The 25,811-nt window shown below is 38.4% G+C and overlaps 1 protein-coding gene across 3 annotated transcripts in view; it reads right to left on the bottom strand.

The window, feature by feature from the left end:
• The window catches only part of LOC127662996 (THO complex subunit 2-like), an 84,817-nt gene that overhangs the window by 10,340 nt on the left and 48,666 nt on the right, over nt 1-25,811 (bottom strand). For 2 of the 3 annotated variants that reach the window (XM_052154368.1, XM_052154367.1), the window contains exons 21-33: nt 24,534-24,713; nt 19,649-19,813; nt 18,164-18,439; nt 17,667-17,811; nt 17,417-17,574; nt 16,492-16,620; nt 16,052-16,183; nt 13,399-13,583; nt 9,766-9,953; nt 8,255-8,357; nt 6,306-6,685; nt 4,533-4,591; nt 3,216-3,251 (exon numbers count right to left, since the gene is read on the bottom strand). In XM_052154368.1, coding sequence (XP_052010328.1) covers nt 3,216-3,251; nt 4,533-4,591; nt 6,306-6,685; nt 8,255-8,357; nt 9,766-9,953; nt 13,399-13,583; nt 16,052-16,183; nt 16,492-16,620; nt 17,417-17,574; nt 17,667-17,811; nt 18,164-18,439; nt 19,649-19,813; nt 24,534-24,713 — 2,136 coding nt within the window. The remainder of the gene's footprint in view (nt 1-3,215; nt 3,252-4,532; nt 4,592-6,305; nt 6,686-8,254; nt 8,358-9,765; nt 9,954-13,398; nt 13,584-16,051; nt 16,184-16,491; nt 16,621-17,416; nt 17,575-17,666; nt 17,812-18,163; nt 18,440-19,648; nt 19,814-24,533; nt 24,714-25,811) is intronic. The other variant, XM_052154369.1, reaches the window with a different exon arrangement.

The raw sequence follows: 25,811 nt of genomic DNA, 5'->3' as shown, positions 1-25,811 counted from the left end.
CCGGTGAATCACGTTCAGTGTCTGTTTTTGTCGATGCTCGTGTCCCTATGGTGTGTGCGCATGATCACGAGCAACAGATAGCTGCTGTAGTTCACTTAATGGCCACAGGTGTTATTAATAACAAGGGTTTCTGAATATTACATACTGCACCTTTAAATAAATAAATAATATTTTTACTGTGGTATATACATTTGGTTTGTGTGTACTGGTATTGACTACTCCAATATTAGGGTAGTGATAACCCCACATGATGTCATTTAGAGGTTCCCTGAAGACACCTGATCTTCCAACATCACATTATACCTCTGTCACATCTGCAGGTAGAAAAAAAGGCTCACCACAGAATCTGACAGCAGAGATTAAATCACACAAACCTCCAGAGTGTGAATGACAGCTGAATTAAAAGGCATGTATAAAACTATTTCACCTACAGAATATGAACTGACAACTGAATTACAAGTACGTACACACAACTGTTTGAATATCAAATGAGCGACTCCTGTGAGATAAATACTGCCGTTTCAGGAAAACAATACATTTCGCAATCATATGGGGTTAAAAGTCAGCAACTAATTCTAAAGTCAGCAACTAATATATATCCATGCTGAGACCAAAAGGCTAGAAGGCATCTTTTTCTCCACAAGATCAAGATGACACTGCAGGATAACAGAGGAATACTTTTGAGGACAGGCCATCAGAGGGAGTAAAGGATCAACTAAAATAACAGGCTGCTCAAAATTCAGCTGGACTGTGTTTTCAGGTGGCACCATCAGCATATTTTCAAACATCATTCAGTGACCAAACTGCAAAAACACTTTTCTCCCCGGCAGTTAAAAGGAGCAGTTCAGAAGAGACGAGTGGCGAAATAGAAGATCAGAGTCCAATCAGACAATGGGGACTGTAAGAAAAGTCCAGGAGAGCATAGCTACAGGAAGAGCATAGGATATTGTGTGGCTGAAAATACATTAGCAGAATATAAAATGCCCTTGCAGGGGTGGGGAGGAATGTGCGAGCAGAAGAGAGCAATGCAGCATGTTTCAGGGATATTTGAGTATCTTTTGAAGGAAAAAGTGACTTTTTAAAGACCAAGTTCATATTTTGGAAGCTTAATCTTAATACCTGCATTTAGTACAATAATATAATGTGCAGATGCAATCATGACATACACAGTAAATTAATTTTCTGGGCAAAGATGCGATAAACAGATTGGTGGTGTCTGAAAACACAGTGAGCAGCTTACATGGACAATATTTTTGAGCAACATAGACATGTGTTTGAAATGCTCGAACAAATGCTGCCTACCTAGATAACATTTTTGGGTATAATAGGCATGTTTGAGCTGTTTGAACAAATAAAAAAAAAATATATATATATATATATTTAATCTTTCAAGAGGCCATTTTAGGGCATTGTTCGGGATGTTTGACTGAATGCTATCTACTCTAACTAGACACCATTTTTGAGGATTATAGGCATGTTTTAGACATACAAGCAAATGTTATCTAACTAAAAGCCATTTTAAGTCATCGTTTGGGACATTCAAACAAATGTTAACTATCTAGGTGACATTTCTGGGCATCATTTGGGACATTTTAATGAATGCAATCTTTACATGCATTATATTTTTGGCCATCTTTTGGGACATTCAAACCAATGTCATCAACTTAGACACTATTATCAGGCATAATTTAGGAAGTTCATATGAATGCTATCTACCTAGACACCATTTTTGGGGATCATAGACGTGTTTCAGACATACGGGTGAATGAGCGAACTAGACACCAAGTTTCGTAAGTAGATGCCATTTTGGCCATCTTTTGAGACATTCAAACCAATGTCATCAACTTAGACACTATTATCAGGCATCATTTAGGATTCGACCAAAAAGACACCATTTTTGGTCGACATTTAAACAAACGTTATCTATTTAGGCGAAATTTTGGGCATCATTTGGGACATTTTAATGAATGCTATCTACCAACACACCATTTCTGGGCATCATTTGGGACATTCGAATGAATGCTTGTTATCTACCAACACACCATTTCTGGGAATCATAGGGATGTTTCAGACATACAAACGAATGTAATCTAACTAGAAATTCAAAACGTATGTCATCAACCTATACTCCATTTTTGGCCATCATTTGGGACGTTCGAAAGAAATATTGGGTCCGTTATAAAACTTTTGCTAGTGAGCTGCCTACATAGGGAGCTTGTCTTCTAAGGCAGCATCCTTATTTAAATGATGCCTCACAAGAGTACGATTTGGAACACTTTACATAGGCAGCAACTCCATGTGTATTTCAAATAGTGCTCCACACACGCAGTGCACGAGACTCGGCTCACAATGTATTTCAACACCGGTGATGCAAAGGGAAAGACGTGAACCTCTAATGACCATAAAAACGCATAGCACACACACATTTTGGGTAAAAGTAATTTCTATGATATTAAATTATTTTTTATCAATACTTTTCCATATTGAATGGAATGAGGATATTTATAATCCAAATTTCTCTCATTTCGTCCACTATTTTGGATTTATTTTTCCACCAAGCTCATCATGGTGCATTCTGAGATTTCCTAGCCAGATAAGGATACATACGATGTTACAGCAAATTAAAATACCTAGCTTTGGAACAGCCTTTGCGTCGGAAGCGTGCCTATGATGCCTCACCATGCTGCTTCCTTAGGATGCTCACTAGGTTTTGGAACAGACTCATTATCTACCTAGACGCTATTTTTGTGCATCATTTGGACCTTTCAAACAAATGTTATCTACCTAGATGTCATTTAAGGGCAACATAGGCATACAAACATCAAAATGAATGTTATCTACCTAGACACCATTTCTGGAGCATGTTGTGTGTAAGGTGTGTTTCAGACATCATTATTTGATGGGCCATCGTGCAATTAAGTGTTGTAGCAAATACTATCTAATGAGACCATGTTACCTACCTAAATGTCATTTTTGGACATCATAGGCATGTTTCAAACATACAAACATTATCCAACAAGACACCATGTTATCTAATGAGACCATGGCACTATGTGCATATTTTTAAGAATTGGTTGCTGCAATTCATTTTAAAATGTTCATTTGAATGTTTCATACATACATATGATGCTCAAAAATATTGTCTAAATAAGCAGCTCACAAGGTTTGGAGACAGCATTAGATAGATAGAGTTTAGAGATGAAAAAGGTCCAAACCTTTGAGGCAGAGTCCTTGAGATCGTTGAGATTGTCCTGTAGGAATGAATGGAGATGACACATGAGCTGGAGATGATGGCACACAGCAGGAGAAAGGATGGACGGGGAGGCTGGCCGTCACTCAACACATCCCCATATAGACCTTCAAAGACTAGAACTTTCACATGGTTAGAGATGAAGAGACTTCTGGAGCCTAACGCGAGTATGAACTCGACTATTTCACCCTACATGTGCGTCACTGCAACTGTGCATTAATGGTAAAAGTCTCAACGTCTATCTTAGGTCTAAAATAGAGCATACATTTTGTAAATTAACTATGGGGATTATGAATAGGATTAAACAAGATACTCAGCTAGGATTCATTTATAAAGGGCTCTAGAATATAAGGAGCTTGTGTACACTTTGGTATGAGGTCTTGTTCATAGACAATTGAAACAAGATTCCAGGTCACGGATAGGCAGATTCCTCTGGGAAGGCTTTGCCCACACTTATCCTGGTTGCCTTTCTCTGAATGCAGTAGTTGCTGATGATGCGTCACAGGTTTCTCTGGATGCTGAAGAGGTTGTCCGCTGGTCATGCAGATGTCTGGGGAACTCTCACTGAATCCCCTTCCATGGCAAGGCAATTACAAACACCAAAACCCCGGAGAGCAAATGTGGCTCAAAAAAAATGTAAATCATGTTGGACCAAAAAAGCAAGTAGTGGCGGTGGAGAGCAGCGCATTCATGTCAGGGGATCCAAGATCGGTGATACAATAAGACCGGTAAAACATCCCACTTCTTCTTGGAGTTGCATTTGTCAAGAAGATCTGGCTTGATTTCTTCTGGGTTTAGTTTAAAAAGATTTGTATTTATCTTTCTTACTTTTCACTTTATTCAGCAAGTAATATGCTATGACTCCAAAATTTCAAAAAGGGGAGGACGATTTACAAAAATAAATATATATTTACAATCTTACAAAAAATTGTTATATAAAAAAGGGAGGGAAAAAAATGTGGCACTTGGGTTAGATACTCTCAGCATAAATACATTGAGCAAAAATGAGACACGTGGTACAATTTAAGATAATAGGAAGTCCTTGGAATTTTATCTTAAATATTTGACATATTGTAAAAATATATCCCCCTCCCCCAAAAAAATGTCCATAGGATGCAAAATTCCCCCCACTGCTCTCCTACAACAGCTGGGCTCCAGAAGCATACACTCAAACTCCTCTAGGCTGACGCAGTGGGATGAGGAAGGTTTGGAAAAACACGTGATCTCCGACAGGTAGGGACAACAGGAAAGAAGTGTACAGCTCTCCTCAGGCCATACTAACCTTAACTGCAGAGGAGTGCGACGGTGATGAGTGAGTGTCAAGCTTTCGCCTTTTTTGTTCTGGAAAAAAAAATTAAAAAACATTTTGTTTTATCTGCTTTTCACACCTAAAATGTTCAGAGGGATAGTTCCACTCTCATGCTGTTAGGTATTTTCTCTCTTCCATGAAACAAAAAGGAGAAGTTTACCAGAACCACTGAGCAGCTTTTTTCTATAGATTTAAAGTAGAAGGTCATTTATATTGCCAACTTCCTAAAAGGATGACTCTCTCACACACACACACACACACACACACACACACACGCTCTTATGGGAAGAAATTGGTACTTTTATTAACCAAAGTGGCATTCAACTGATCACAATGTATAGTCAGGACATTAATAATGTGAAAAATGACCATTACAATTTGAATTGTTTTTCAGAAGATCTTAAACTACTTCAAAGAGTTCTCATAAAAAAAAAAAATCAGCCACATGCAGTAACGACAGCTTTGCAGTTTTCCCATAAGGCCTGCATCCCTGAGTCTTCTGTTTACTGTTGTACATGAAACTGGTGTTGAGTGGGTAGAATTCAATGAAACTGTCAGCTGAGGACATGCGAGTTGTACACCTGGGCCTTCCACATCTCTTTCTGTCCTTGTTAGAGCCAGTTGTCCTTTGTATTTGAAGACTGTAGTTACACCTTTGTATGAAATCTTCAGTTTTTGGCAATTTCAAACATTGTAAAGCCTTCATTCCTCAAAACAATGATTCACTGATGAGTTTCTAGAGAAAGCGGTTTCTTTTTTTGCCATTTTTAACTCAAAAACAAACACAAAAGACAATGTTAAGCTTCATTTAATGATTCAAATAGCTTTCAGCAATGTTTGACATAATGGCAAGTGATTTTCTAGAACCAAATTAGCAATTTAGCATGATTACTCGAGGATAAGGTGTTGGAGGGATGGCTGCTGGAAAGGGACCTGTCTAGATTTGATAAATTACTTTTTCAAATAGTGATGCAGCAGTTTTTATCCTGACAATACTTTGTGATCAGCTGAATGCAACTTTAGTGAATTAAAGTACCAATTTCCTTCTGAAACAGCAAATGCCGTACATGATTCCAAACTTTTGGCTGCCAGTGTATATATACAGCTATCAGCCACAACATTAAAACCACTTGCCTAATATTGTGTAGGTCCCCCACGTGCGACCAAAATAGTGCTAACCCGCATATCAGAATAGCATTCAGAGATGATATCCTTCTCACCACAATTGTAACGGGAGGTTACATGAGTTACTGTAGACTTTGTCAGTTCGAGCCAGTCTGGCCATTCTCTGTTGATCTCTCTCATCAACAAGGCATTTCCACCCACAGAACTGCCACTCACTGGATGATTTTTGTTTTTGGCATCATTCAGATTAAATTCTAGAGACTCTTGTGTGTGAAAATTCCAGATCATCACCAGTTACAGAAACTCAAACCAGCCCATCTGGCACCAACAATCATCCATGCGATTATCTAATCAGCCAATCGTGTGGCAGCACTGCAGTACATAAAATCATGCAGACACTGGTCAAGAGCTTCAGTTAATGTTCACATCAACCATGTGTGAACTATAGTCAATTTGGTCTGTTTGCTCCAACCTTTGTTTTAAAAGTGAGTTCTTCAAATAAATCAATCAATAAAGTCAGGTTTCTCCAAACAGTATGGTCCCAGAAGTCTAATTAACCATATCTAACTCTGTCAATTTTCTTTGAGGTTGTTATTGCAAACAAGGTGAGAGCAGTCTTACCCCGTTCTGACTCGACTCCTTCAGATCTGGGCACAAGAGACTTCAGGTTCCCGGCCCCAGCGTTCTTCTCCATCTTACTGCTTTCCTTGATCTTGCTGTCGTTGGACACGTCGCGTTCCTTGGACCACTCTTTTTCGGCAGATTTCCCATCATTTTTGGTCTTCTCGTCCTTCTTGTCTTCCTTCCTCTTGTCCTTGTCAGCCTTGGGTATCTTCTCCTTGCCATCGATGGGCTTCTCCTCCTTGCTGGATCTTTCCTCCTTCTGCTTCTCCTTTCCTCCTGCCTTGGCCTCTGGAGTGCTCCCTGGGTTCTTCTCTTTCTTCTCCTTTTTCTCCTTTGTGGTCTTCTCTTTCTCATCTTTCTCTTTGCTCCCTTTAGTGCTGTAAAGAGAGCAGGAATGAATTGAAGTCTACTAAATATTTGAAAAACCATTGCAATGACACCAAAATATATTTATAAGGCTTTCATTCAGCATCTGCAAAGAATCTTTTATAGTGCAAGTTAAGAATACCAAGGAAAATTCTCTAAGACTTTCTTAAACAACAAAAAGCAATATGAATTTTGATAAGTTGTTCTGATTCAGAATAGTCCCAACACATTGGAGTTGCTGGTAAAATGTTACATAAGAACCAGGCACAAATCCGATGTTTTTTTTCCTGGAGTGAGAACTATTAGATAGGTTAGAAAAATTATTATCTAACACAAAATTAGCTTAGCATGAACAGTAGCTAGTCTTGTACACAAACACCTGTATTCCCTTCATTAAAATGAGATTGACATTATTTGTTGATCATGTGTTAATGAATTTAGTTTTATTAAAATGGTTATACGATTTTACTAAATAACTAACTACACATTTTTTTCACCAATTGTATTGTTAATTAATGGATTAATAAATATATACTCAGCGATCACTTTAATAGGTACAACTATTTATTCATGTCATTATCTACTCGCAGCGCAATGCATAAAATCATCCAAAAACAGGTGTGGCTCTTCAGTTAATGTTCACATCGACCAACAGAATGGGGAAAAAAATTTGATCTCAGTGATTTGGACTGTGGCATGATTGTTGGTGCCAGACGGGCTGTTTTAAGTATTTCTGTAACTCCTGGGATTTTCACACACAACAGTCTCTAGCAGCTCTAAAGCCCATTTTGCTGTACTTTTTAATAAAAATGTTTGATCTTATCAATTTATTAATAAATGTTTTAATACTTTTACTTGCATAAGAAAATCAAGAAATCAAAATGACTTTAGCCTTTCATTTCGCATTAAGCTAGAATATGACCTTTTCAATTAAAACGCTGATCTTATCATACTCCCTGAGCGACAGTGTGAGAATGTGATGACTCCTCTTGATGGTTTCCTTCATTATTCAAGCAGATCACATAGTGACCTCCCCGCCCTCTCATCTCAGGTGAATTACAAATTCCTGACAATGCCACTTTACCTGACCCCGCCAAATCATGTTACAACACTCAGAAATCCATTACAAACTCATTCCATTCACACGCTTCCTGAATGGAAATTAAAGGGGACCTTTCTTCCCCCGGTCTCCACACGACACCATTGAAGTATTTCTTTCAAAATTATGTTTTACACAGCCAATTTGATGGGCCATCATGCAATTGTTGTAACAGCCATGCTCTTCAGAGATCGCTCCTTCCAAGGCATTTCTCGCCTCAATTGCTCAATTTAATAGAATTGTAACAGGATTCTTGCCTGGAACGCGGTTCAATTTGATTACACAGTTCATAAGGAAGGTAGACTTTGATAAAGGACTGATTTATTTGGCGAGTAGTTTGAAATAATAAGACCCTGCTAAACTTTCGCACCCCAGGGCTTCAACTTTTAATAACGTTATATAAGAGATGAGAGCAGTACATCATTCTCTGCTACAGCTGCAAACTAGCGCGGCATGGAGAGTCGGGTCTTGGGTGAAGTACCTGTTTGGAGTGCTGCTTCCATTGCTGCTGCTCATTTTATTTGCTGCAGTGCTGTTTTTGCTGGCAGTTTTCTGAGCCACCTGAGATTTGTCCTTGGATTTATCTGTAAACACATCAAGGCAACACAGACATCACAAAAGGGCAGGCGAAGAGAGATGATAGTATCATTATTTAATGGGACAACATTTTGTCATTTACTCGCCCTCATGATATTCCAAACCCACATGACTTCCTTCCTTGGAACACAAAATAGGATGTTAGGCAGAATGTTCAGTCTCAGTCATTATTCACTTTCATTGAATGGAAATTAAGATGCAATGATTGTGAATGGTGACTGAGATTAACATTCTGCACAAGTCATTTTGTGCTCCCAAGAAAACAATGTCATATGGTTTGGAACGAGGGTGAGCAAATGACAAAATTCGCATTTATGGGTGCACTTTCCCTATAAGGAACTGCAAAAAGATAAAGTAATTGCTATGGCTTTATATAAAACAATAACAATATGACCTAACTGCCTATAACAATAAAGAAAAAATAAAGGTAAAGGTCGTTTTTTTGTGAACGAGTGACAGAGTTATGGAATATGCTCTTGATTTAAGTACATGCTGCACTACTCTAACCGCTGATGTGGGCATTAAGCATGCTGGGGAATTGCAGGCATCCTTCATGTGCCATTGAAAGCTCATTAAATGTGCATGAAACAGAGATTGTGCTCCATATAAAGTGAATTATTTAAACACACCCGACAAATCCTTCGAGATTTAAGGAAAAGGGAAAAAAAGAGGGAAGTACAATGGACATTCTAAAGGGATAAAAAGCCAAAGGTAAAGCACTCTAAAATTGTTTATCAAAGCCTATCAAAGGACTAGTTAACCCAATAATGATAACTCTCATCATTTACTTCCCCTTGTGCCATCTCAAACGCATGACTTTCTCTCTTCTGTAGAAAACACAAAGTCAGTATGAGGGTGAGAGAATTTTTTGGATGAACTTTCCCTTTAATAACACATTAATGTTTTTGGACATACAATAAAAAACAAAAATAATCCAATAACAAATAATATAAAATCATATGTGATTTTACTTCCGAGCAACATTACGGTGAGCAAATTATGTTAGAATTTTCATTTTTGGGTGAACTATTCCTTTAACACTGGAAAGTTATTTTTGCCCTGGGATGGAATGAATAGGTTTTTGAATACTGTGCAGCAGTCTAATTTGCATTTGTTTTGTTTAATCTTTGTGTTAATGTATGTGTGTGTGTTGGAGGCTATGCCAGTATCCTCAAGCCGTTTTAACCCAATTCACACAGTAATTGTTATTTACTCCCTCAGGGAAGCAATACCCACAGTGAGCGTGGCATGCCATGGCAACGTGCTTGTAGATGTTAAATAAGCATAAAGACATCCTTAATAAATGGATAAACCAGTCCAGATGCTCTCAAATCGATAACAAAAGCTTCACAGCCATAAACAATTTCTTCTACGCTCGTACCATCATTAACTCACCAGAGTCTTCGACGGCTCCCTCCTTGCCTTTGCCAGAGTTGGCAGAGGCGGTTGCGGCCGGCTTGCCCGTGTTGCCAGGTCCGTTCTGCAGCGTACCAGGCGTGGCACTGGGCACTGGCAGCTCCTTATGGTGGAACTCATTTTCAGGCACCATGTGCACTTTCCTGCCTTTCAATTGGCCAGAGTAGCTGCAAGTCACATACACGGTTAAAATCATGGCAGATGGTAATTCAAAGTCTAATGCTTCAACACAGGCACTCAAGAATGGATTCAAAAAGAAATACTCAAGAGGGCAGTTTTTGTTTAGGCCAGGTGTATGACAATAATAGTGTCTGTGTTATCATCAATAACAAAATGAAAATGGAATGAAAAACTAACTGAAATGAAAATAAAAACAAACAGGTAACCTAAAAACCATAATAGGAAAACTAAAATACATTTCCATATGTCCAAACCTAATTCAAATAAACATGATGAACATGACAATCGAATACATTATAAAATCTCAACTTTTACAATGGACTTTAAAAACCAGAGAGCCTTTATATTTTATTTAGATCTTTATTAAAAATTTTAAATAAATTAAACACTGTTAAATGAATTATATCAGTTGATGCATTAAATTTGGCAGACCTAAAATATAAAGAAAATTGATAAAAAGACCGAAATACTGCAGCTATACTGAGGGGGAAACAGTTAATATAACGTCAACATTAACATGTTTTCCCTTGAAACATATTAAATTAGCTTTCATCCACACAATATAAAAACACAATTTTCCTCCATCGAAAATGGAGCTCTTCGAAAACACCCTCCATTACCGCATATTTTGGAAAACGTTTAAAAAGTTAGGAAATCGAATACGTAATTTTTTTTTTAAACAAACGGATTAGTGCGGATGTGGCGCAAATTTTGGCCTTCCGTCCATGCAGAGGCTGAATTTTTGTCCATAAATACAGAGATTTTCGAAAACGTTCTCCCAAGTGGATACGTTTGAAAATGCTGTATATGTTGTCATGTGATGCAGTCATGTGATCCAACCCAAAACAATCTAGATGGTGCTCATGTTGTAGCACCATTGTTGTGCATGCTATCCACTTTGATAGCATTGTTAAAAGATAAATGTTACTTTGAACAACCTTCACTTCTGTAACGTGGACAGAACGGGCAGAAGGGGCAAAAGCAGTGATGACTGATCATGTTCATATTTCAGGATACTGTCAAGGTACTCCAAGGTACTTTAAACTCCTAAGGTCATGCACGTCACTGCTTCAACATTACACTCCATTAATTGTGATGGGACATTTATTTGGAATTGCTGTCCAGCAGCAGAACACAAGGACAATTACATTTCAGACAACACGTTTTTTTCCACATGCACAGTAAGGGGATTAAAGGGCCGCTCACAAGAATTTGAGCACGCAGATCTGTATCGGACAATGCAATGATGACATTACAAATAACAATACTCTATTTCCTGTAACAATAAAACACGCAAGTTTAAAATATGTATTCTTTGTTTTGAGCCAAGGAGTCAGGGTGTGGCATTTTGATCTTTAATTGGCCATGCGTTGTCTCGTCGAATGGATTCGCAGTTAAGACTTAAACTTACTTGAACTTTGGTACGCAGTGTCGCACGAAATTTCTTCGCATGATTTTGCGTTACCGTTCTCCCGCATTCAGTTGCATGTGAATGGGAGTGAATTGAGCGTGAAGTCTAGTGTGACTTCCCTTTTGAGCATATCAAAGGTGGACGAGGAACTTTTTGAAAAAAGGCAGTGGACTGAGCACGTTTTGAAATGAAAGTGACGTTTTAAAATTTATCCAGATTAATGTGGGCGTAGTCAGTGTAAATAACTAGTAAAAATTAAACTTAACAGAAAGGACAAATTGAAAATAATAAATAAATAAATAAATAAAATTCAATGTAAAATTCAAAACTATATTAACCCTGATCAGTGTTAACTGAATCAGCATATTTTAGATATACACAAGGTCCGATTCCCTCTTTCATTTCTTGTTGATTCCATGTTTCTACAGAGAAACACAAAGAACAGGGCCAACATCAGCCCAATAAGATGAGGTGTGATGAGAAATCCCACTGGTGGCATAAACACACTACAAAGTAAATGTCAACAAGTATTACGACTTCTACATTGAAAGATAGAGCCATTAAAAAAAAAAATAAAAAAAAAAATCACTTAGGTATACCTAATCAATCGACTTACAAGTCTCTCGAAACGATACGAGCAGCTCACACCAAACAGCTATGTTCCAAAACCTATTGAGCTGCCTACCTAGACATCATACTGAAAAGTGTTGATGCAAAAAAAAAAAAAAAAAGTTGCAAATGGCATTACAAATTGACTTTTTTTTTTTTGTTGCACTTTGTATTTTTAGTGTCTCTAAATCGAGCCATTTACTAAGCAGCATGCTAATGTTTAATTCTATTAGAATCAGTTGGGTCAAGTCTTCTGTACGCTTCATGCAACAAGCGCTATTTATGCAGCACATGGAGATGCTGCCCATGTAGAACGATCCAAATCAGTCACTTCTGTGGCTTCAATATAGTTGAAGGCAGCTGCCTTTGTAGTAAGCAGATAGCAAGGTAGCTCACTAGGGTTTGTTTTCGAGCTGCTTGTCATTCAGGAGAATAGCAAAGGCAGTTGCCCTCTGGAATCACTGGGGCATATGAGAGTCCTTGTCACTTATTCAAGCTCCAGTGAAGCACAACAGCTCATTGCAGTTAATAACCGATAAGACTGCCTTATCATGACAGGACAAAGGCCTTCCGGTTGGCAGAGTGCAATAGCTGAATGGACTTTGTTCATTAAGAACCAATGAAGAGGCTCTCATTCTTCCTTGACTGACCGTGCTAAATTACGAGCTTTCAAGTCTCCTCCACAACCAACCTTGTTCCTAATGATGTGCCTGAGATTACCAGACACTCTGGGCCATCTTCACTAGCCCGACAGATCTGATCAATCCCACTGCAGAGCGCACGCTAAAGGTGGCAGAAAACTGCAAAGAATAAATCTGTGTCTTCCTTAATAAGGCTGACCTCTGCAAAGTAACACCTAGTAACTCCCTGTTAGCTCACTCAAAAAGAAAAATGATGTCATAATTTAGTCTCCATCATGTCCCTGTATGACTTTCCCTTCACTTTTACTGTATGGAAAAAGATGCAATGATAGTGAATGGTGACTGAGGCTAACTTTGTGCACCTTGGAAGAAAGTCATACAGCTTTGAAATGAGTGATCAGACAACGAAATTTGTTTTTGGGGTGCACTATCTATTGGGTGAATAAATTTGATTTTCAGCTTACTTTTATACAATTCTAGGAACCACCATAGAGCTACCAGCCAGAAAATTCATAATAACGATCAGACCACTAACTGATTCAATAGCTGCCTCGTTAACACCTACAACAGGTTCAGTTCTTGGCCCCTATATATCATTGTCAAGAGGCGGCGAAAAACAAAGTAGCTACACTAAAAACCCAGAAAACTCTCAAGGTTTCCCAGAACCACCAGCTAGACTCCTGAAAGAGATAGATAGGACTGCACCCCCCTAAACCAGTGTGGTGAAAGCACTTCAGAATTCTGAGGCCAGCTGGCTCTCTGCTCAGTTACCCCATGGCTAACGCATACAGATCGGGCCTCTTCTCCTTCTCTTCCTGGAAGATCTTGTGGACGCGGCACTCCAGAGCCTGGCCCAGGTTCAGCACTTTTGGGTACCATGGCAGGATCTTGGTAAGCACAATAAGGATGTTGCGGATGTGGGTGTACTCGCCTGTCTCAAGACAGTGAACTGATGCCTGAGGAAAGAAGTCACTTTTAGGGATAAATGCCATGCTTTATCCAAATAATTTTAAATACAGTAAATATCAGTAATCACATTAAAGGGATAGTTCACCCAAAAATGAAAAATTGTCTCATTTACTCACCCTCATGATATTCATGGTGAATTACTTTTTTATTTTATTTTTTTCAGAAAAAAAATATCTCAGCTCAGTAAGTCCTTAAAATGCAAGTGGTTGGTGATCAGACCTTTGAAGCTCCAAAAACCACAGACAGTCAGCATAAACGTCATCCATACAACTCCAGCAGTTAATGTCTTTTAAGCAACATGATCGATTTTGGTGCCAACAATATCAATATTCAAGTACTTTTTAAATCTAAATCATCACTTCCGGTCAGCAGCAGCAAGTGCGTTCACGTCACAAGAGGGCTGCGTTCACTCGGTCTCATGTGATGTATTCGCATTGGTATGTTACGGATGTAAATCACACATTTCAAACTCACATTCTCGCAGTTGAGACACCCGGATACCACAACAGCTCTAAACCAACGAAGCTTCTGTACAGCATTCCTCCTACTCAGTTGTAAACAGTGCTGCTCTTACTGGTGTGTCACACATGCCGCGGTTCTCGCTTGAACATGCCAACATGATTACGTCACAACCGCATACTGCTGCTGACCGGAAGTGATGATTTAGATTTAAAAAGTACTTAAATATTTATCTTTTATGCACCAAAAGAGACCGTGTCGCTTCAAAAGACATTAATTCAACCACTGGAGTCGTATGGATGACGTTTATGCTGACTGTCTGTGAATTTTGGAGCTTCAAAAGTCGGATCACGATCCACTTGCATTTTAAGGACCTACTGAGCTGAGATATCCTTCTATTTTTCTTGAGTTCTGCTGAAGAAAGTCATACACACCTGGGATGGCACAAGGGTGAGTAAATTATGAGAATCTTCATTTTTGTGTGAACTCTTTAAATGATAATTGATTGATGATAATAATGTGGACAGAGAGAACTTGTCATCAATAGTTGAAGTCAGAAGTTTACATTCACTTTTTATTTTTACATTCACTGTTGAAGTCATTAAAACTAATTTAACCACTCCACAGATTTCATATTAGTCACTTAGGACATCTACTTTGTGCATGACATGAGTAATTTTTCCAACATTTGTTTACAGACAAATTGTTTCACTTTTAATTGACTATATGACAATTCCAATGGGTCTGAAACTGACATATACTAAGTTACCTTTGCTTTTAAGCAGCTTGTCAAGTCTTTAGACAATTAGCAACTGATAGGAGATATACTGAATTTTATGTGTACCTGTGGATGTATTTTAAGGCCTACCTTCAAAACCAGTGCCTCTGCTTGACATTATGGGAAAATCAAAAGAAATCAGACAAGACAAAAAAAAATTGTGGACCTCCACAAGGCTGGTTCATCCTTGGGAGCAATTTCCAAATGCCTTAAGTATTATTGTTTGTAAAGATGAACGTACGTTAAGTATAAATACCTTGAGACCACGCAGCCATCATACCACTGAGGAAGGAGACACATTCTGTCTCCTAGAGATGGATGTAATTTGGTGCGAAAAGTGCAAATCAATCCCAGAACAACAGCAAAGGATCTTGTGAAGATGCTTGAGGATACAGTAGACAAGTATCTATATCCACAGTAAAACAAGTCGTATATCAACATAACCTGAAAGGCTGCTCAGCAAGGAAGAAGCCAGACTAAAGTTTGCAAGTGCATATGGGGACAAAGATCTTACTCATTGGAGAAATGTCCTCTGGTCTAACAAAACAAAAATGTAACTGTTTGGCAATAATGACCATTGTTATGAGGAAAAATGGTGAGGCTTGCCAGCATCATGTTGTGGGGATGCTTTGCTGCAGGAGGGACTGGTGCACTTCACAAAATAGATGGCATCATGAGGAAGGAAAATTATGTGGATATATTGAAGCAACATCTCAAGACATCAGCCAGGAAGTTAAAGCTCAAATCGCAAATGGGTCTTCCAAATGGACAATGACCCCAAGCACACCTCCAAAGTTGTGGCAAAATGGCTTAAGGACCACAAAGTCAAAGTATTGGAGTGGCCATCACAAAGTCCTGACCTCAATCTGATAGAAATTTGTGGGCAGAACAGAAAAGGTGTGCACGAGCAAGGAGGCCTAAAAACCTGACTCAGTCGCACCAGTTCTGTCTATGAATGGGCCAAAACTCCAGCAATGGTAAGCAGCATGTGGAAGGATACCCAAAATGTTTGATCCCAGTTAAAAAAAAAAATTAAAGGCAATGCTACCAAATACTAAACAAGTGTATGTAAACTTCTGACTTTATGCTCTACCATTTCAGAGCAAATACTTAGTTAATATTAAGAAATACATTTAATATCGTTAAAAGACTTGAACAAAAATACTAATAGGTCATATGATCAACTGTTGTGGTGTGTGTGATGAGTAAGACACTAACTTTAGTCAACTTATAATGCCATTTGTGGACAACATGCCGAAAGTTCTCATAGTCCAGTTGGTCAACTTTGTTCCCTCCATCAAAACCACTGGCTCGGAAAATAGTCAGGAACCCCGGATAATTGCCACACTCCTAGAGAAGAAACCAGAAACAAACAAAACTAATTTGTAAAACTCAGGTTTAGCAAAGCCCAGAAAACTATTAGTCATGCAATTAAAAAATGCGTTTTAAAAATGTCCTTTTTGATGACTGAAATATCAGTTTGTCTGTAGTGAACATTTTTAAGTCACTGATCTGTCAGGGAAGAGGATATGCTCCACATGAAGCCGGCATGTTTTCACAGATACAAATTTAGTCTTGACTAGGATGCATTGGAGACACAGTACTGACAGAATATTTTAACAGGAGACTAAACAGACTGTTCTGAAAGCTCACAGAACCTTCTCATAGATAGCTCTGTCACTGTGCCATCGAGTCACAGTCTCTAGCATGCAGCACAGGAAACGGCCATAACGACGGGACTCATTCTCTGTGCAGCTCGCGACTGTGTAGATGATGTCAGAGAATACCTGAATGAGGAGAGAGAGAAAGCAAGAGAGAGATTGAGTAGGCTGCGAGAGAGCTACTGTTGAACGAAGGCCTTCTGATTAATGGAAATACTTCAAACATTCAGATAAGAGGACAAGAGAACAGCACATTTACAACTGGAGTCCCAGAAAAGCTTTGTAAGTCGAGTTATTTAACATTAACCAATGCAACACACAGCAAACAGGCTCGCAGTGGCGTTTTACATGAATTGGGTACAAAAAAGTTCCAAATCAAATTCAAGAAAATTTGTTGTTCTTGCTTCATCAATAGGGGTGCTGAACCTTCATAAAATTGTATTTGTCCACCTCAGGAGGTCAAGCTATGTATTGTGTGTTATGTTTTATTTTGTATTCATTTTAAATGAGGCTTGCAAACATTGTTGCCAAAAATTTCTAGCATTAAATAAAATACATTCAAATACATTCATGAAATCCTATATTAAATGGTCTACTAAGACTATCCCAGAATAAGTAACAGAGTAGCAAATTTAGCAATTACTTAATAGGGGCCAGCTAATTTGGCTAAACTGGTGGAGTAGTACTTACATTGGCTCAAATGTAATTTTAGTGCTTTTTAATCTGTATCTATTAAAAGGTGCACCAATAGGGTTGACAAAATCTGTTAAATATTAAATTCTTGGTAACTAAAGTCAGTCTAAAATTAAAAATATTCAATCCAAATTGCATTAAATATGTCAAAATGGCTGTATGGTTTAACAGGTTTGTCCTTTATTGATGTAAAGTGCCTGTACTGTTGCATCTAAAGCAGTGGACTCACTCTATCATAGCACAGTAGGGTGCAGAAGTTGGGCGTTTTCTGCTGGTGCACCAGCTCCACGAAGCGAGCACAGTAAACTGCGTCAATGGCCGAGAAGACACAGCGGGGGAAGATGCAGAGCTGCAGGAACTTGGTGATGGTTTCATTCTTAGTGGATTCTGAGAAGAGAACAGTGTGGAAACAGGGGTGAACGGAGACAGGAAGAGCCTTTGAACACTGATGTGATTGTGAGAGTTATTGGAAAACTCACTGGCCAGTAACCAGTTGTCTTTCTCCAGTTTGAGGCGTTGAAGGACTCTTTGCACGTGCTCCAGCTGCTTTTTCTCCTCCTCCTGCAGTTTGTCCTGCAGTGCAGTGCAGCGCTCCTTCTCTTTCTTTTTCTTGCTCAAGGGCTGCTAAAGAGAAAAGCTCCTCAGGAACAACAGAAGTCTCTGGGCTTTCCTTGTCAATATATATACTAGAGGTCGAACGATAGTGGATTTTGCTGTATTGAAAACGTAGGTGGTGATTTTCTGGTGAAAATTGAGCTTACTCTCTGACACGTGTATTCACTGACCAATGTGAATTTTACTGGTGGGTCCAAATGTGCATACAGAAAACCAATTTGCTGAATTCCTAATTAGATGTCCCTCAAAACAGAGCTTTAGCATTCCTATCCATCAAACCAATCTGCCAAAGCTTTCACTAATGGGTAGACGCCACAAGCAGTACGATAGTATTCCAATATGAACTCAAAATGTTGCTTACCATCTCTGTGTTTTCATCAATGGCCTTGATCTGCATCTTGAGCTTGTTGACCTCACGTTCGTAGGCGTTGTGCGGTACTGCCAGGTCATACATGGTGAGGGACCAGAATGTGGCGTAGAACTGGGGTCGAAGGTCATCCCACACTTTGGGCAAGTGAAGGGAGACGACAGCCTCATGTACAGGGGCCATAACCTGCTCGCAGGCTGCGATGTACTTGTGCACCTTCTGTTGCTGCCTGTTGCCCTTCTCTGCCTTCTTTAATTCGTCATACTTGGACTGAGGGAAGAATAAAGACAGCAGGCTAGCATTATAATTCTCTCAAGCATAAACTGGCCAGAAGATGCCAGCTAGCACGTGGAATTAAGAGGCGGTAAATCTCGTTAGAGTTAAAGAGAGATACGGTTAACACCGCCCTGGAGAGCTGTAGCTAGGTTTTGAGGTGTGGGAACACACAAAATGAGCTCTGTATGAAATATTCATAAGGCAGGCAATATCATACACAAGTCTTAATGCGGCAAAACACAAAAACAAAATTCACAGTTTATCGTAATGTGCAAACTAAATATTGTTAAATCAAGACAGAAGTAACAGGGAAATATTGCATTATTGCATTCTGGGCAATTTCAACCCTATTACAACACTTCACGCAACATTTGTTCAACTTCACATGCACCAATCACACATTTCTGTTGTTTGAGAAACAAACAATTAGCGATAAATAGCTAGCCTAATACATATATGGCAGTAAGACCAATACAAAGCCAATGGGTTTAAGTAAAAATATAACTATTATGCAATAGTTATTTTAATTTTGCATAAATGTAATATTTAATAATCAGACTGGATGGATTCCACACAAAAAAAATTGTAAACGTTAAGTCACCAAGACTAAACTTGACTAAAAAGAGAAAATGTTTGGAACTGTTTTAATATTTAAAATACTAGTTTACATGTCATTCGAACCAGTAATTATGAAAAAATGACTTCTTAATGTGAATGTGTATTGAGCACACATACACCCCTCAAGTAGTATTTTTAAACATTTCAAAATCATGAAATCCTTAATAAAAAAATATATATTGTTTTCATCCAATAGTTCAAGTATTTGAAATAAAGTTCAATCTATTTCAAAATGAACCATTCACCCAATATGTGTGTGCTTTACGCATTTTTTGTGCTTAAGGTGTATAACGTTATTAACTTAGCAACATCCTAACATCAAACTTGCGGAATCAACTTTAGCATAAAGCATAACTAAAAACTTCTAGGCCTGGATATCATAATTTTCATATCCAGTTATATTTACAGGTTTTTCATGACCATGGGAGGCCTACCTTTAATTGCTCCCTATGTAGGGGTTTTAAATCAAGGCACTTGTGAGGATCCATTTGGGTCTGGATGCTGCCTTAGAAGGTAACTGCCTATGTAGACAGTAAGGCAGCTCACTAGGGTTTGGAACAGCACTGTACTGTTTGTTGGACTCACCAGAATCTGATGGGCGAACATGGGTCGCGACAGGAAGAAGGCAGCGTCGTGAGGTGTGTGGAACTGGTTGCAGAGGACATCGACTGATGGTACCCTCTTGATGTAGTCTTCTGTGCTGAGGTTAGATGCCAAGAACCCACCAAACTGCACAAGGGTGTCGTGACACTGTAGGGAGGAAGCAAAAAGAGAAGCATTCATCATTAAACGTGCCTCTCCTGGTCAATGTTCATTTCCCAGCCAAATGCAGATGCTCTTAATAAATCCTCAGGTCGCTCATTTATTTGGGGAACTGCACCTCGCTTTATTAAAGCCATTCATCACAGCCTCTCCATTGAAATCGATGGGATGCACAGTAAAGCAATTTAGCGGGAGCGAGACACTGGGGAGAGATTCTAGGGGAGGGAGATATGGCCAGACCATTGGGTCAACCACAGAAATGTTCCCATACAGCTGCTCTATAGTGGGACAAAGTTAGAGAACTAAAAGGAAGAATAATGACTTTTCTCCTCTGTTTTAGATAAAAGCATGCATCATATATCATTTTCTTAAAAACATGCAACAGTTCGATGAAGGCAAAAGAAGTTTTAACCACCAAGAATGACTCAAAATGAGCCTGGTCTCAGCATCAGAGGAATGTTTAGAAAGACATGCCTTCGTAATCATATAAAATAATTTGAATATATAATTATTTGTTTCAAGTTATTGATTGTAAGTAAAAGCGCATAATATATTGATATATGAGTGTAGGGAGACGATTCTTTTACGTCATTCGCAGTGCGATTCTCTTATTAGTGGACCCTTTGTCTTCAGGATCATGGGTAGTGCAGTTCCTTACCTGAAATTCCGCTATTGAAAACCATTTTAAATGGGTACTTCACCCAAAAATGAAAATTCTCATTTACTCAGTCATGCCATATCTATCTTCTGCAGAAAGTTTTAGAAGAATATTTCAGCTCTGTAGGTACATACAATGCAAGTGAATGGGTGCCAACTTATTAAGCTCCAAAATTCACATAAGGGCAACAAAAGAACTGCAGATGATTTTGGTGATTAAATCCATGTCTTCAATATGATAGGTTTCTACCAATATGATAGTTGTGGGTGAGAAAAACATCAATATAAAAGTCCTTTTTTACTATCCTGCTCAGTCAATCTCCACTTCACATTCTCCATCTGTTTTAGGTGATTAAAATTCTTCATGCATATCACCCATAACTGGTCAAGGAGAGTACATGATAAAAAAAATACTTGAATATTGATCTGTTTCTCACCCACAACTGCCATATAGTGTCTGAACACATGGATTTAGTCATTGGAGTAATATGGACTAGTTTTAAGCTCCCTTTACGTGGATTTTGGCGCTTAGAAATTTTGGCACCCTTCACTTGCATTGTGAGGACCTACAGAGCTGAAACATTAATCCAAAAAATCTTAATTTGTGTTCAGCAGAAGAAAGTCACATCTGGGATGGTACGAGGGTGAGAAAATGATGAGAGAATTTCATTTTTGGGTGAACTATCCCTAAAAATTGAAATAACACGGACTGATGGCTTCAACAGAAGCATATACCAATGATTAACAACCTCAGAGCTCACGACAGGTCTGTCATTTATGTTTTATGAGTTATCGTTAAAAATCCATCTACCTATGGAGAAAATAAATGGGATTTTAACTTCCAGAACCAGACTGTTGCGCTATAGACCGAAACAGATGTAACAAGACGGCCCGAGTGACATCTCTCTAACCAGAGTGTGCTAACAACAAAACTTGACATCAAAAGAGGAACACATTGGCTTGACCCTTTTTTCAGTGTTATAATCAGTTCAGATTGACAAAAGTCCCATGAAAAGCTTGACTGTCATGATTCACAAAAAAAAAAAATCTCTTTGCAGCAGAAAGAGAAAGGGGATGGAAAGGGAGATGAAATGCAGAGCAGAAAGGCAAGCTAGTCTTTCCAGCATTTATAAAGATTTACCATGGGTAGGGAATTGTAACAACTCATAATTGCATAAACACATCAGAAAGAAACCACACTTAACAAAATAACAGAGTGGTGCAATAATATTTGCATTCTCTGAACACAGAACAGACTAGAACAAGCACAGTATCTACCGCTTAAATCAGTACAAACTCCAATGTGGGAACTGCTCAGTGTTGTAGCTCAAATTCATCTGGGTCGTGCTGAAATAAGATACAGCTTGGGCTGAATCACCAGAGTATATACAAAATTAATACAAAGCCTCTTGTTTGACTTATGTGACAGGAGCATCTAAATTGCAGTAAAGCGAAACACAGAGTATAGTTAGTTATCTTTAATGTAAAAACTTATGCCAGGTGAAAAACCATAAGGCTGATCTCTTAATAGCACTTCTCAACAAAACACAAATTGAGGTATAATTCATGTCCTTATTGATATATTCGCCTCAATATATTCATGTCCGAGTTATTTTATTAAGTTTAATACTTGGGGTTAGAAGTTTGTTTTAAATGCCTTACCAAAAGCATGTGCAAAAAAAACAAAAAAAACAACAACTTTGTGCTTGTTAAGAGGTAACATGTAATTAAAGAATATCAATAGATGTTTGAACATGCAAAATTATACAAATTTATAAAATTAACTTGAAAATAATATTTTTCAGGGTGCTTATGCATAAATAATGTAATCATGCTGAAGGCATATTTAGTTTGCGAGATGAGTCAGTCTCAGTGGTGTATCAGATGCGGTGATAACCGGGCACAAACGAGCCCCACATATTTCGGCTGATTGTAATGAGCAGTGAGCAACTTCCTGCAAAGTGCGTAAAAAATTTTTATTTAATAATTAAAAGCTTCCCCACTGATGTCAGGAAAAAGCATGTTTCATGTTTCTCATTCACACCATGAGCAATTATTTAGACAATTTGGCATCACGAGAGGGAATTATTTGCTAAACGCTCTAATTTGAGACATTGAGGGAAAAGATCAAAAAAATAAAAACCAAAACAAAAGCATCGACCGGGCATCATTTCGTAGTCCCACACAGAATGGATCTGCTGATGATGTTAGTTTTTAGCACCATCTGCTGTGAATTGCGACATGTCTAGAGAACACGGGGGGAGAGGAAACAGTCAATTAGATTACCCAGTGAGTAAATGAGCTACGCAGCTGCGAAACATGAAAAGCAAACTGCAAGAGTGTGGGTGGATGAAAATCACAGAAGTTCTGTACAACTCCCTACGCGAGTCTTTCCTACGGCTGACACTGGGTACTTTCACTTCAAAACAGCAAGTTTCTTAATGACAAAAGTTTTGTTTGCTTTGGGAGACTGCATTTTTCAGTTAATTAATAAAAGGATTAGATCACCTAAAAATGTCAATTCAAAAGATGTTTTGCAGAATGTTTATGCTGCATTTGCTAAATGGATTGCTGTGACCTGAAGGTCAATGATAGGCTTATGTTTAATAATATGGAAATAAATATAAAGCCTTCTAAAGTCACTTTGTCTCATCAATGCTTTACTCGTCTGCCACTGCCACAATAAATACATTAATTTTAATTATTATTTTTATAATAGATATTCCATTTAATTATTTAAATAAAACTATTTATCATTATTTAATCATAATATATTGAATTGTTACTTGAGGGGACTTCTCTACTATATATATCTATAAAAACTATTTGTAATTAAAAATTATTTGTTGGGGTCTGGGTAGCTTAGCGAGTATTGACGCTGACTACCACCCCTGCAGTCACAAGTTCGAATCCAGGGTGAGCCGAGTGACTCCAGCCAGGTCTCCCAAGCAAGCAAATTGGCCTCGAAGATAGGGAAGGTAGTAATATGGGGTAACCTCAACGTGGTCATGATTAGTGGTTCTCGCTCTCAATGGGGCGCATGGTTAACCGTGCATGGATCGCAGAGTAGCATGAGCCGCCACATAATGGAAGTCTCTGCAGTGTCATGCACAACGAGCCACGTGATAAAATGCGCGGACTGACGGTCTCAGAAGTGGATGCAACTGAGACTTGTGCTCTGCCACCCGGATTGAGGTGAGAAACCACGCCACCACGAGGACCTGCTAAGTAGTGGGAATTGGGCATTCCAAATTAGGAGAGAAGGGGATATAAAATATATATATATATTTGAGGAACAGGGGTCCCTTGCAATGGGGATCATCTTAAATGTGGGTCCTAGGCTTCAATACATTTTAAAGCCCCAGCTTCAAAAGATTTGGAATTTATGGAATTGTAGTACGGAAAACAGCAGCATGAACATTCTTTGAAACATAGAATTTTGTGTTCATGGAAGAAAATAAGTTATAAGGGCCAGAAACTTGAGAGAGAGCGGAAACGACAATTTTAATTTTTTGGTGAACTTATTCCTTAATAGTTTTGACACTCGGGTGGACTGGAATGCCAGTTATATTTATACACTCTTGAGACATCCTATCAAATTCACAAACCTGACCTTAAAGTGGTATAAAATGTTTTAGAATATGTTCTTTCCTTGATTGCATCTTAAAAAAAAGGATCCTTCCTCATTAAAAGGCACAATTTCGTAAGCTATTTCTTTTTGAATTTTCCCTAAAGGAGCCATATAGTCTGACTGTTTGTCTATCTATATAATGAGAGGTGGCATTTTAAATTGTCTGATAAGTAAACAAGCATCAAACTTTTAAAGAAACATCAACATTTTCATGAAACTCATTGTTTCATCTTTCTGCATGTCAATTCCACAGTTGGTCAGCTTTAATTAGCAGTTCCTACTCTGAGGGAAATTACAGCGATACAGAGCATGAGTAGTTTTAAAGACAACATGAAACAGCATTCACAATACACTTTGCTTTAATGAGACACGTTTACATGGGAGAAATCAGAATTAGAGGAAATGACATGGTAATCATACCTGATCGTAAAGCTTTCCCACAAGTTTGAGATGTTTCTCTCCCCCCTCAGAGAAGACTACACCATTCCTCTGTTGGGCCATCAACAGACAGAGCGGCAGTGCTAGTTCATGATCCAGAAGGGCATCCTTCAGACGCTGAGATGACTTCTTAGTATTCCTGATCTGCCCAAAGTAGCCACCCTACACACACACACACACACACACACACACACACACACACACACACACACACACACACACACACACACACACACACACACATTATCCACCCACCCTTTAGAAGGCCCTTAAAATAGGCTCACACATCTCAATTCAATAACATGTCCACTAAAATGTTAAGAGTTATTATGTTAGTATGAATTACTTTTCCAGTCATTTGTGTGTATTTATGGATTTTTAAGAAACATTTAATATGTTAATATGTTTTTTCAGGCCTGGAAACTTATATTTCTGTGTTTTCCATAACCGTGGGAACCCTGGTGCTCTCAACCTTTGAAAATTAGCATTACAGGGCGAAAAGTCCTGACTTACTTTAAATGTATACTGTACAGCTATAGGTATTTTCCTTTGTGGTCACACTTTAAATTGCCTCAGCATGTTCAGTTCGAGCTCTATTTGCAATGCAAAACAGCCTAAACTAGGCAGATCTTAGACTTGCTAAACAATATTGCTTTACAATCAAAAAAAGTTAAAATGTAAAGTCCAGCTGTATCTCATTACATGAGCTTTATTCAACTGCAGAGTGCTCTGCATCATGAGGAAAAAATGTCTATAAAAAAAGAAAACAGTATTTTCAACATTTTCAGTTTCAAAATTTTGTAACCAAGATAAAATCAAAAGTTTACACTAACATTAAAACAAGAATAAGCACACTGCAGTCATTACAATTAAACACATTAAAAGTTGAGGAACTTTGTTAATATGAATAAACGTGCATGTCAATTCACAAAATAACACTGTCAGAATTTTGTCAGGGTTCCCACTGTTTTCAAGGCACAATTGTACAGGACATTTCCAGGACAATTTAATGCGCCCAACAAGTGTAATATCCAGCTGAAAACCCATGTATCCATTTAAATCAACCTTTTATTTAAGTGTTTGTGTGTTTTTGACAGTAGTTTCTCACTTCCAGATAAGCAGTTCGCTACATGGCCCACTGTGATTATTAATCCTAGCAAAGCTGTGATTTAATTAAATAAATAGTCTGCATGTGCTGAGCACTTCAGAGGGCTTTGCTCTCTGTCATATCAAACACAAGAGTGCACGTGATCATGGTGT

The sequence above is a fragment of the Xyrauchen texanus genome, chromosome 23, assembly GCF_025860055.1.
Source record: "Xyrauchen texanus isolate HMW12.3.18 chromosome 23, RBS_HiC_50CHRs, whole genome shotgun sequence".
In the NCBI taxonomy this organism is placed as follows: Eukaryota; Metazoa; Chordata; class Actinopteri; order Cypriniformes; family Catostomidae; genus Xyrauchen; species Xyrauchen texanus.
The sequence above is the reverse complement of the archived record's forward strand: the minus strand, read 5'-3'. Positions and strand labels throughout refer to the sequence as shown.